At 37.2% G+C, this 14,489-nt stretch overlaps 1 protein-coding gene across 1 annotated transcript in view; it reads left to right on the top strand.

The window, feature by feature from the left end:
* The window catches only part of LOC150089308 (cytochrome b-c1 complex subunit 10-like), a 48,144-nt gene extending 36,696 nt beyond the window's left edge, over positions 1 to 11,448 (top strand). Inside the window, exon 3 of the mRNA XM_090368487.1 lies at positions 11,210 to 11,448. Within this exon, the coding sequence (XP_090224613.1) occupies positions 11,210 to 11,213 (4 nt within the window). The 3' untranslated portion in view covers positions 11,214 to 11,448. The remainder of the gene's footprint in view (positions 1 to 11,209) is intronic.
* The last annotated feature ends 3,041 nt before the right edge of the window (positions 11,449 to 14,489 follow it).

A 14,489-nucleotide genomic window follows, 5' to 3' on the forward strand; every position in this document is an offset into this window, starting at 1 on the left:
TCAGTATGACCACCGTACCAGTAAACTAAACGACAAGCAAAGTAAAGCCATAAGTACTTCAATTACTGTACAATCAGATGCCTCCCCACCGCAAAAACACTAAAATAACTACCTCTCCTGATGCAAACCAAACAGATTGCTTGGATTTAGAAGATAGCTCACAGCAAGATGAGCACGTACTAGAACTATTCACTGATGAGGATATGGACATGGGAAAACCATACCTTGCAAAGAAGGGGAAAGGGAAACCTGAGTGAAACAAACCTTCAACCCCCTCGAAAACAAATCGAGGGTTCTACTAAACCCAAATAATGCTTACATTTCTGCAATGGAACTGCAGAAGATATCACAGTAATTTAAATGATATCCGAGATCTCCTCACACAATATGATCCTATCGCTTTCTGCCTTCAGGAAACCAATCTGACTCCACATATAACTGTTTCTCTCTGGAACTATACAGTTCATTGGCAAGATCGTGTTGTACACAACCCTAACAATCAGGCTCGTGGAGGTGTGGCATTGATAATCAATGCTCAAATACCCTCCAAACCATTCCCATTAAAAACAAACCTTGAGGCAGTTGCACTGTGATTCAATGTTAATTTTGACTTGACTATTGTCTCGCTATACTTGCCGCCTAATCAAAATATAAGCTACACCGACTTAGAAGAACTAGTGGTACAACTTCCTCAACCCTACTTCATCCTAGGGGACCTCAGTAGTCATCATATTTTATGGGGAAATCAAAATATGGACAAACGAGGACAAATTATAGAAAAGTTACTTGACCAGCACAATTTGATTACTCTCAATAATGGCTCACACACCTATACGCATTTACCTACAGGATCTACCTCAGCTGTTGATGTCTCACTATGCTCAGCATCCATATATCCTATATTTAGATGGACTACTCACAACAATCCACTGGGTAGTGACCATTGCCCAGTGATATGCCAGACTGATACAAACATCCCCCACTTTTCTAACAGAACTATTAAATGGAACTTTCCAAAGCGAAATGGGATATATATACAAACAACTAGCAATACTGGAAGAAAAGCAGGTCCAGCAAGCATCCATAAACTCAGCCACAGAATATATATCTAACCAAATACTACAGGCTGCAGACCAAGCGATTCCAAAGCAATCCAACAAAATATCAGCATGCTCAAAATTTTGGTGGAATGATGAATGCAGCACGGCTAAAAAAGAAAAGAATAAATAATGGAACATCTTCAGGAAGTTTTCAACAACTGCAAACTCATCCACTTTAAACAGGCTCAGGCAGAAGCAAAACGTATTAGACAGACTAGCAAAAGGTAAGTATGGAGACGTTTTGCCTCCGCAATTACAAAAACTACAAAAGCACAAATGATATGGACCAAAATATGACGTATGTACTCTAAACATCCACACATCAACCTTCCCGTACCAACTGTAAACGGTTGTGATTTTACACCAGTGGAGATCGCAATTCATTGGGCGAATCGTTCAAGAAAATCTCAGCCACGACATCTTACACACCTGATTTTCAGGTACTCAAAGCACAGGCTGAGAAATATTTTATCAACTTTGAATCAGCATTTACTGCTACATACAATCTCCCCTTCACAATGACAGAATTGCCACCACCAATCTCAGTGCAGCAGGACCAGATGGAATACATTAAATCATGATAGCACAACTTACTGAAACAGCCCTTAAAACATTTTTACTTTTTTATAACAGAATTTTCGAACAGAATACCTTCCCGGACAAATGGCACCACACTTATGTTTTGACATTTCCAAAACCAGGAAAAGATCCTACAAATCCACAACATTACCGACCCATAGCACTCACCAGCTGTATGAGCAAGGTCCTGGAAAAAATTATAAATGCCTGCCTAACCTGGTTTCTAGTCCAAAACAAGCTTCTTAACCCGGTACAATGCAGTTTCTGTCAAGGCAGATCCACCCTTGATTTACTGATCAGGGCAGAAATAAACATCCGTGATGCTTTTGTATGAAAAGAAAACCATGTCATGGTTCTTTTTGACATAGAAAAAGTGTTTGATGCAGCTTGGAGGTACGGCATAATGCGAAACCTATACGATCTAGGATTACGCGAACACCTGCCAGAGTTTATCAGAAACTTCCTACATCATCGCTCATTCCAAGTTAGAGTCAACAGCCAGTTATCTTTAAATTTTATCCAGGAAGAAGGAGTTCCGCAAGGTTCAGTACTGAGTGCCACCCTATTTAACATAATAATGAACTCAATAATACAGGATCTACCACAAACAGTGTCCACTATCCTGTATGCCGATGACTTCAGTATCTCCTGCCATTCGCCTAATATGCGAATGGTAGAAAGACAGTTGCAAGGTGCCATCAACAAAGTTGTAAAATGATCACAAAACAATGGCTTTCGCCTCTCGCCCCAAAAGACTGTTGGGATACACTGCTGTAGGAAGCGTAACCTACATCCAGACCCAGAACTTCACCTAGAAAATCAAATGATCCCAGTGGTTTGCAGTGTTCACTTTCCTGGTATGGTTCCAGACCAAAAACTTACCTTCCTCAAACATATAAAACAGCTCCGGTTTACTTGCCTTAAGAAGCTAAACTTCTTAAGAGTACTACCTGGCACAACATGGGGAGCTGACCATTACACGCTACTTCATTTGTATCATGCATTAATATGGTCACGTCTAGACCACAGCTCTGCTAGACCAAGTGCCTTACGTTGGCTTGATCCCGTACACCACAATTCTCTTCGTCTTGCACTAGGGGCATTCCATACATCTTCAGTTCAGAGCTTATATGCTGAAGCCACTGAAATCTCTTTACATCTACGCAGACAAATGCTTCTGATAAACTATGCAGCAAATGTCAAAGGGCAACTGGACAACCCTACTCAGAATGAACTTTTCTCGCCCAAATGGGAAAATCTTTACAAAGCCTACCTATCTAAAAACCCGTCAACAGGGATACGTTCCCTGTTCAGTGATTGCCAAATTGACTCTTAGCATGATACAGCCGGCCACTTTGTGTACAGTTCCACCCTGGATGTATCACATACCGCTGTGCGACCTTTCATTCACATTGTTGGGGAAACATACCTTATCCAGCAGAATTCATACTGAAAATTCATGCCACATTGAGAACCCAGCATGCAGAGTACACACTAATCTACACGGATGGATCTAAAACTGACACCCATGTTGGTGCAGCAGTAGTTTTTCCCAACCTTACTATAGCCAAGAAACTCCCCATTGAATGCAGTAGCTACACTGCAGAACTCTATGCTATCTACATAGCATTAAATTTCACCCTCTCAGCAAATAGTTTGCACAGCGCTATCTACACAGACTCAATTAGTGCTATCCAAGCTGTACAGCAGAATAAAAATCATCATAACCCCTTACTCATACACATTTGGAACACCATGACCAAGTTAAATAAGAACAAACAATAAATTCTCTTTTGTTTGATCCCTGGTCACATTGGAATTGTTGGAAATGAATGTGCTGAGCTAGCTGCCAAAACTGCTACAGATCCTGTAGATCAACCCTTTAGCATACCGCTCTCCAATTTCAAATTAATTATAAAGAAGCGAAATGTTGAGCAATGGCAAGATATTTGGCAAAACCAAGTTGGTAACAAACTGCTCCGTATAAAGAAAGATCTCAAGCCTTGGAAATCGAGTACATGTGAGAATAGACATGAAGAAGTAGTACTAGCTCGACTATGAATAGGTCATACGCACCTGACTCATCTCTATCTTCTTGCAGGCACTGATCCACCGTGGTGCACAGGGTGTAACACTCAGCTCACTGTTGAGCATGTGCATATTGATTGCTCCAAATACAATACTGATCGACAAGCTATGTTTACCTCATTTTCCACGACAAAACACCTCTTTCAGCATTTCTGACCTCCTAGCAGACACGCCACATGTAACCGATATTTTTGGTTTCCTCAAACAGATAAAACTGTACAATGCAGTATAAATTTGAATAACATCTATACAGATAGAACTATGTATTTAATATCACCATAGTTAGGTACATTATGGCCTTTGCTGCACTTGCACCTTAAAGCCTACATACAAACTCACCAATCTTGTTTCCTTTCTCTGTACTTGTTCTAGCAACATTACATCTTTCCTAAAATGAGGCCTCCAGGACCTGTACACAGTACTCAAGGTGTGGTCCTGACCAGAACTTAAGCCTTTCTTCGTAAGCGCACCCCTTTGTTCCTCTCACCAATCTTGTTGCCCTTCTCTGTACTCATTCTAGCAACTCTACATCCTTCCTAAAATGGAGGCCTGTACTGCATACAGGCCTCCAGACCTGTCGCAGTACTCAAGGTTGGCCTGAACTTTGCCTTATACAAAGGGATAATCATCTCTTATCTCTGCTAGCAAAATTCTTATATATCATTGACAAAACTCCATGACCTGCTCTGGCAGTCTGTCTGCATTGCTCAAAGAACTTCATATCTGACTGCCCAATTACCCCCAGATCTTCTTCATTCTCCACCTTCATGAGTGTAGTACCACACAGTTGGTACTTTTCTCTTGGGTTAGTGCTACCCTATGCAGTACTTTACATTTGTCAATGTTAAACTTCAATTGCCACTTCTAAGCCCATTTGCCCACCTTGTTTAGATCCAGTTGGAGTAGCATACTGTCTTTACTGCCATTAACAACCCTGTCAACCTATGTATCATCTGCACACTTGGACATTAAGCCTGATATACCATCATCAATATCGATGAATACACAAAACAAGAATGGGTCTAGCACCGAACCTTTGGGAACTCCACTAATAACATTTGTCCATGAAGTGCAGTGTCCATTTATTACCACTCTCTACCATCTCCCACTCCACCATCCCTTTATCCATTGCAGCAACTTGCCCTTAATGCCATACCATTCCAGTTTGTACAGCAGTCTTCCATGTGCAACAGTGTCAAAACCTTTCCTCAAATCCAGTTATATGATATCAAAATAAATTTTTTGCATCTAGTTCCTTTGTGACCATATTGTAGTATCTAATCAGATTCATCAGACAAGACTTCCCCTTAATAAACCCATACTGTGTCTGAACTATCACTGCAGTCTTGTCTAAATGTCCTACATCACTTCTTTAACCAGTGACTCCATTATTTTCCCTGGAACAGAAATTAAAATGACAGGTCTATAATTATTTACATCACCCTTTGTGAATTGGGAATACATTTGCACATCTCCAGTCAATGGAGACCTCCCCTGAATCTAAGGATGCTCTCATAATTATGGCTAAGGATTTGCTTACTTCCCTCCTGGCTCCTTCAATATAACTGGATAGATTCCATCTTCCCCAGGTACCTTTTTTATGTTTAACTTCAACAATTTCTCCTCCACTGTGCTCTCCGTTATTACAAAATCATTTAGCTCCCTGTTAGAGTTTAGTAAACTTCTGTCCTCCCCTTCCTTACAGAATTCCTCATATGTTAATGTAGATGCAAATTACTCATTCAGTTTGTCAGCTATCTGAGCAGAATCAGCAACAGTCGAACCACCAACATCAAGTGGACCAATCCGATTCATCCCCTTCCTTCTAGAGTTTATATAAATAAAGCAGTCTTTGTTGTTTTTCTTTGAATCCTTTGCCAAGGGTTTCTCATAATCAGCCTTCGCTTGCCTAACCTCCTTTGTGACTTCATTACAGAACAGCTTATATCTACCATAGACTTCTCTGTCACCTGATAATTTATATGCATCCCAAACATTTTTCTTCTCTGCTATGAGCCTCATTAGTTCATTGGACATCCATTTAGGTCTAAATCTTGAACGGTATTTCTTAGTTGGTATGAAAAGCCTAGTAGCTTCCAAGGTTAATTCCTTGAAGGCTTCCAATTTGGAAATCAGTTTTTATTGTTATTTGTTATTTGGTTTTTAGGAGCATTAGCAACTAAGGCCATATTGCTCTGGGATTTGCGGTGGTCATTCCCTGACCTTTCCGCATCCTCAGTATATGGTGGTCACGGGCTCGAACCCCGGTCTAATCAAGAAGCGTGTGCTATGCACTGCTGCTCCTGCCCACCTGGCTACGGAGGCGCCTCAGTTTTTAACATCATCAGTTGATCCCATTGTATAGTATTTAAAAACTGTCTGAGACCACTGTAGTCACCTTTACGAAAACAAACTCTTCCCTTTACCCTTGATGGTTGTTACATCTTTAAGTAAATCCCACATCAGTAGACTGTGATCACTGTCACCTAGTGGTTCCTTTATCTCCAAATTCCTAATGCATGAGTTGTCACTATTGATAATCAGATCAAGGTTATTATCTCCTCTGGTTGTCCCTCGAACGTGTTGCTGAAGAAAACAATCCTCCAAAAGTCTTGCTAGCATGCGAGTGACCAATCCACAAGTTCCAGTCAATATCTGGAAAGTTAAAATTTTCCATTGCACTGTCCACCCATGTCAACTGGATGCACATCCTTAGATTTTGTTTCTTAACTAACAGTATAACCCCTCCTCCCTTCCCACTCTGTCTACTTCCTCAGTAGCATCATCAAATATTCTTGCATCCCTTCTATTTAAGTGTATTCCATCTCTGTAAAAAATCTCTCCTATTACAAGCACAGACTACACCTAGAAAAATTCTACCCCATGAGCCTGGCACATTTTCTGTAGGGCCAAATTATTTGAAGAGACTCTCAATGTGTACTCCCTCCTATTATGTGTGGGCAGAATTTCAGACAGTCTCAAATTCAGCCTGAACTTGTGACTTCCTCAACATTTTCCTGTACTTTTTAAGTTCTCAGATCTCATACTCTTAATATCATTGTGGCAATGTGTACAGCAGTAGCACATTTTTTGTCCTTAAAAGATATATATGCTCTACAATCTCCATCTACCTTTTCTCTGGCAGGTATATTCTGGTCCTATTTCACCTATCCTTCTTGCATAATATAATTCCCTGAGAATAGAGTCACTGACAATAACCACCTCCTGTAGGATCATTTTACTTTGAGGATTGTTGCTGTGTTGCCTGATGCACAAGTGTAAGCTCTGGCATTGAATTGGGCAGCTGAGAGCTGGATGGGCTCCATTTTAAATCCTTCAAGTGCATCCATCCTACTCTTCAAGCCCTCCTAAATGCCCATAAGAATACTGAGTTGGCACCTGATCTCTTCACACTCTCTGCAACAGACAAACACAAAGACATTCTCCTTGGCTGTATCATGTCATATTGCACAAATTGCACGTTTTGTTAGATCATGATTCTTAGGAGAATAGACCTTCTGTTTTCTCCTGAGCCACAGCACTCCTGCTACTTTGTGCCCGTTGCTTTTCTGCTCTTCTCTGGGGCATGGTTTCTGTTTAAATGCAATTTAATTGATTAACAATGAAAATTAATCAATGTAATTGATTAATTGATGATACTACACTAAGCTGATAGATGTGTAAATGCAATGATATGTATTGCACTCTCAAGTTTACATTGTTGAACTTATGTTATCGGTTAAAGTTATATGTTTTGCTATACTGTTATTTTCACAGTTTTAAATTAGTTATATCCTTACTAAAAGTAAAATTTCTTAGCTAAAAAGAAAAAAAAAAAAAATTCCAAACTACATGATTAGTACCTTTGAGATACTTATTTGTCATTAAATTCTGAAATTCCACTGCACTGCTGGTTATGTGCGATGATAATCGATCCAAAACACCAGTACAAAAGCTCTATGAATAACAAGTCAACCTACAGAATCTCTAGCTAAATTTTTTATTTTTATTAATAACAAGAGACACAACGGGTAAAAGTGTATCTGAATTTAAATATAGGCTGATGAATGTGACTAAAACTATTACTCGGTTTGTCACACACAATTTAATATGTTACTTAATCAAAAAGACAGTAAAAATATCTGAAAAACATATCTGTTTTCAGTGTCGAAGCTCAACATAATAGCAGCACTCCTCTTTGCAAAAAATAAGACAGGACCATGTTTTTGAAATTAAATAATTTTTTTTGTCCCATTCAAGAATTATGTGGAGATGGGTGCTTAAATAACTAGCTGGTGAACTTGACATTAAAGCAAGCTTTCCAAAACTTTAAGTCAGAAAGTGTGCTATCGTCAAAGTTATAATCATCAGTGACCACAACAAAATGAAAATTTTATTTTCATTTTGTTGTGGACAAGGCTCTTGTCCACATTTCCTCTTTCATTTTGGTGAACAGCTTTAGGCTTAATAAGTTTAGTTTGAATCTATTCCTGCATTGTCTGTAATATTGAGTATGGGCTTTCAGTTAGTTCAAGTATAGGTTTAGAGGTTTGCTTCCTTCATTTATTTTCTAAGATTATTGCCCTAGGAACTATAGAATTTTTTTCTGCGGGCAATCTTAGTTGTTTTCCTGATAGTTACGTAGTCCTAGTACTCCTAGCAATAGGACAATCCATTTGCCTTTAGCCAGCGGGTGGTTGATTTCTGGAACAAACTTTCATCGATCTTTGTGTAAGTTTATAGATATAAGACAGTCTTAAATAAATTTAAGGAAGAGCTGGAGCAAATGGATGGGTGAAATGGGAAGTTTTTTGGGGTTTTTTTTGGCTGATACTGTATTAGCTTGCTTTCTTGCACTTACACCTCTACTAATGCTAATGTTTTGCTGGTAAATACTTATTGAGGTAAGATCTTGAGTTCATTTCATCAAACCAGAAGATATATTTTTGAGAGATATCACACATGATAGTAATATTGTTGTCATAAGTTAGGTTCTGAGCTCTCTTGAATGGATTGACTCATGATACCAATTTAAAAAAGTAATAACAATTAAAATAAATATAATAGCAATTACTGTACTTACTTATTGCTAGACATATAGAAAATAAATTGAAGTATTGGTTTGAAGTAATGAGTTTGAAGTATTGGTTAAGTCGTCAAATGCAGACATTATAGGCATAACATACACATGGTCACTCTGATATTAGGGATGCAGAATTTGAATATGGTGATTATAATGTTTACAGATAATTAGTATTAGTAATGGCCATATGGTGCAAGGAAGCCTGTAGCTTATGCTGCACCAGCCAAAGAAAGAAAAAAAAATAATAATAATAAAATAATAATAAAAAAAAATGAAGTAAATAATTAATACATAATAAAAGAAAAGTTAGGTTATCTATTACCTTTTCTTTTCATGATGATGATGAAAAGAAAAGGTAATAGATAACCTATGCATTTCCCTCCTGACCAGCTGACCTTTGAATTTTGACCTTTGAATTTTTTTTCTCCAAACTGTCTACCACCCATGTAGGTAACTTATTCCAGTAATTTATGACTTGCTGCTAAAATAAAACTTTCTGCAATCCAGTCTAAATATCTCTCCCCACAACTTGAATTTATGGCACTTAGTTCATTTATGACTGTGAAAATTCCATCCTCATTCGTTTTACCTTTGCCTCTCAGAGTCGTAAGCACCTCAATCAAGTCTCCTCTAAGGTGCCTAGTTTCCAGGCTGTGCAACTCACATATTCAAACTCTTTCCTCATATGGACATCCTTTTGCCAATCTCACCAGGCGAGTTACCCATCTTTGGACCCTTTCAAGAAGCTCAATATCTTTTTCTAGGTGCATTCTCTATATTTGAACACTATTCCAAGTGTGGTTTAACAATAGCTTTATATAATTGGATTATGACATCCTTATCTCTTCTAGCAAATGTTTGAAAAATTATCAATAGGATACCATGGGCTTTCCTTGCAACCTGTCTACAATGCTCAGAAAACTTTACATTTCAGAATCCTCGTGCAGTGAAAGGTGTAAACCAGCATATTCGAAATGAAATAAAAAAACTTGGGTAACTGCTGATTTATTTAAAGAATGGTTTCTAAATTGGTGTGTGCCAGCTGTGGAAAACTATTTAAAGCTGAAAAATCCTAGATTTAAAAGTTTTATTACTTACTGCTGGATAATGTGCCAGGCCATCCCAAAGATTTAATTCATCCAAATGTTGAAGTAATGTTCCTAATAAACTTCTTTAATTCATTCAATCATTAGATCACGGTATTATATCTACCTTTAAAACTCATTACATCAGAAAATCATTACAGTGGATTTTGGAAAAAAACTGATTCCGAATATATTGAAGTGATGGAGGCATGGAAACATTTTTCAGTTGTTGATTGTATTGAAATCATAGTTTTATCGCTCGAAGGAGTAAAACCATCAACATTAAATGTGTTTTGGAAAAATGTATGGCCAGAGTCAGTTCATTCAGGAAATATATTGGTGAACCGACAGAAAATGGAATCGGTGCGATAGTAGAACTGACTAAGTCAGTAGGAGAGGAAGGTTTTGTTGATATGACTACTGAAGACATTCTAGAATTACTGGTGGAAAAAGAGGCTGGCAAAGCAGATTTGGTGGAAATGACATCGGAGGTAAACCAGATCAATTCAGAGGATGATAGTGCAAATTTATTTGAAAATTCTGAAGTTCCAAATTTTACACAAAACCATACAGGAAGGCATAAACTTAGCCAAGCAATTATAATTTTATTTTTTGAATGCAGATCCTTCAACTGAAAGGAGCACAAATTTCAAAAGTGAGCTTCAAAAATGTTTAGCTCTATACCATGAAATTTACAAAGATTTATCAAGCAAAAGCAAACAGACCCAGATTACTGGTTTTTTAAAGAAAGCAGAAGATACACGAAATCTAGATGGTGCAGAAGAATGAAAGCTCAGAAGGTGAAGTTAATCTGAAACAGAGAAAATGTTCTCATTTGATTGTGCTTAGTAGCGACGAAGAGGAAGATAATTAAGTTAACGTACATTATCTGACATATACGTATCACAGTTTGTAAGGCTTTTGTTCAGTTATTACTGTTTTTAAGTTTCCGATAGTTATAAAAACATGATATATTTTTGTTAGTTTTTGGAATGTAACCCCCCCATTTTGGTACTGGTTCTTAGTCCCGTATAACACGGTTTTGCACTACACAAGATTTTGTAGGCACCTAACTATCATGTTATACCAGAGTTAACTGTATATGATGCTATATAACAAGTATTTTGTACTTTTGTTACTCCAGTCAAACCTTATTTGGCATCCCTGGTTTAGATGGTTGCTGTTAAGATTTACCTATGTTCTAATTAAATGCATTTATGTAAGGGATATTAAATCTGGAGCTGAGCAATTTTTATTTTAAAATTGTTTTGCAGATAATATTTGGAGAAGAATGACCAGAAAATAAACAGCATAAATAAAATAAGCAAGAAGAAGAATTGTAATGTTTCAAATTTATTAGTTTTGTGCATGATCCTAGAATGCTGTTGATAGAAACTTTGTTCTGCCTTTTTTTCATTGATATACAGTATTATATTTACACTTTGAAAACTGCTTTAGAAAATAAAAATTGATTAGCATGACAAAACTTAATAAAGTTGTTGATATGTGCGAATTGTTGAATGTTGTTTTTTTTTCAAATTCTTGCATACAGTGCACTCAACATGATAAATATAACTGTGAAAACACTCCCAATCTGTTATTACCATATTAAAATTTAATTTTTTAAATTTAAATTTAATTAATTTAAGTTCGATTTAAGATACTAGGATTCTAAGACTTTAAAACATCATGAAGAAAAAATTTAAGTTAAGTTCAGAGATAATAATTGGAGGAAGACAGTGTGATTTACTTTTAATTTATGTTACAGATCTTGCTATTGAAGCTATAAGTATATCCATTGTTTATCACTTAATGTGACCAGAAAAACCAGCCTGCTATGTAAGCAGTTTGCTCATATGTATCTTAATTGTTTCCTGATGATGTCAGCAAACCACTTTTCTGATGGTGCCTCACTGACCACTTTGTGTCGATTCACCAGTCAATCCTGTATTATGAAATCCTGTATAATCCATATATCCAGAAAGAAGAATCTTTTTATATCCTTATGTCAGGTTTTATTATGATACAGTTATTTGTTGAGGGGATATCAAACATTAAAGTAATGAAAGACTTAGTCCAAATTATTAAAAGTGGCACAGCTGATGTAAATAAAGTTTGGAGAAGATAAAAAATGAGGTTATTGATGAAAATGCTGAAGAAAAATGAGGTGCAAAGATAACAGGATTTAGCTCAAGTACAGAAAGAAAAGATGGAGGAAGGAACCAAAGCACCCAGTGCACAAATAAACCAGAATGTGTGATTTTATTCTTTGGACCTGTTTCCAGAACTGTTTGGGAATAACTTAACATAACTTGATATCAATAAAAACCTATATGCTTTTTGAACGTGTAAATTGCGAATCTGGAACCCTTTGCCTTTCTTACCCTTTGCTAAAACTGTTAAAATAATTTTTTTTTTTTTTTTTTTATAGATTAGACAAAAAAATAATTAAAATAAAAAAGACTACATGCTTCAGAACATGTGAATAGACTGCAATAACAACACTGGTTTTCCATCGTATCTGCATAGTGTAGAGTAATTGTCCACATATAACCACCTTTACTAAACTGTGTGTGCTTAAATGTTCACCCTGAACAACCCCCTAAGCACATAAGTTCCAGAAACAAGTTGCTTGGCTATCTGGAATGGTAAAAAAAAAAAACAAAAAAAAACCTTACTGGGAATTTATCTTCCCAGAGGCAAGATAAATTCTATCCCTTTTCTTCCAACTTCTGAATGGTCCCCGTATGATCTTTGAAAACTATACCAAACTAGCCACTGCCCCACCAAAGCTCCACAGTCAGTACCTGACACTGATAATTCCATCACTGGATTATCCCGTAATCCCTAATTTTTTGTCTTCTCTCTTGGAGCCTCATCAGAAAAATACAGAAAATTACCCTCGTCTTTAATGTAGATGGAGCAAGTGACTTTAAAAATATATGTATTATGGCATTTTAAAGCTACTTGCTCCATTTACATTAAATATGAGGGTAATTTTCTGCAATGACAAATTAATAATTTGTAAGAAACATTCCTGATCACTGATCTGGTAGATTTGTTTTCCCATTTGTATTTTTTAAAAGTTGTAGCTAAATATGCTACTAAATTCAGATACTGTTATGTTAGGATAAACACTTATTAATGAACAAAATAAGATGTAGTGTAGCTATTGGCCCCCAGTAACAGCATGATCCATCATTGTTGTGATGGAGGGCATGTGAGCAGCAGCTCTGAAAGGAAACCCATGCTGTGCAGCTTCCTGTCGACTGTGGATGCAATAATTGACATCCTTTTGATATCGGGACTATGAGCTTGACATCCTTTTGATATCTGGACTGTGAGCATCATCTAAGGACTTCCAACTGATGCCCAATAAGCTTACATTATTTTGCCAAATTACTGATATTATGGCCGACCAGGCTAGCTGGGTGGGTAAAGTGCCTGCCTGGCAACCCAAAGGTTGCGGGTTCCAATCCCGCCTCGGGCTTGGATCAGAGTAGAAAATGCAAAAACTTTGGGAGGTGCATTATGGCTACAGAAGCCGATGCGCCAACAACTAACAAAAAAAAAAAAAAAAAACTGATATTATGAGGGGCATTCAATAAATAATCTACCTAAGGTACTTCCCCTTGTTATATTTCAGTGATTCATGCTTTATCATGTTTCTACATATCTCAATTTGAATCATACTAATTTTGATCTCACTATGTTTTTAGGTTGTGCTGCTGTAACGGAAAGAAGGAACACCGTATCAAATTATGAATTTGCTGAAATTGGAGCTTCATTCAGTCATCAAGTTTCTTACCAAAGAAGGAAATGTGCCAACAGCCATTCGTGAAAGGATGGTGGCTGTGTATGCAAACTTTCAGAGTACCAGGGGAAATTCTGGTCAAACCAATTCAAGTGGGGTAGAGAGATGTCTATCAAATCAATGATTTCATTTGATTCAATCATTAAATTTTTCAGAATCAAAAACTCTGGAACGTCTGGAGAAAAAGTAGACATTCAGCTGCTGATGCTCCATGTTTTTAAGAGGAAGCCACAAGGCACTCCAGTGACTGAAAGACAAATGTAGTATTTCGAGACCCCTCAACCCAAAGAGTGAGCAGCTGCAGCCCTGACACTACAGTAACCAGTAAGCAAACAGTCCTGACCAGTGAGGCTGATTTCAGCTACAGCTACAATTTCTTCTAGTCAAAAACTTGCTACCCAGTATAATTTCTAGTGGAGTTAATTGTGGACTGCTCAACCATACAAATATGTTAGTGACTGTAACAGTCACAAACATATCTTGGTATGGTTGAGCGGTAACTGAACACGTTACAAGTCAAACAAACAGCAGTAAGAATAATTTTCTTCAAAAAAGAACAAACTGTAAATGAAGGCAGCCATTAACCCACATCAAACACAGTGCACGCATTGTCATTTATATTGCACAAGGTTATTCCGTCAATCAAATCTTACAAAATTTTGGTGTTCGTAGTCCCGTTACAAATGGTAATGGGCATTGTCTCCATACAAATGGTAATGGGCATCGTTTCCTTAAAGAAC

This window comes from Mastigoproctus giganteus, chromosome 2, assembly GCF_048544385.1.
Source record: "Mastigoproctus giganteus isolate SK-2022 chromosome 2, ASM4854438v1, whole genome shotgun sequence".
In the NCBI taxonomy this organism is placed as follows: domain Eukaryota; kingdom Metazoa; phylum Arthropoda; class Arachnida; order Uropygi; family Thelyphonidae; genus Mastigoproctus; species Mastigoproctus giganteus.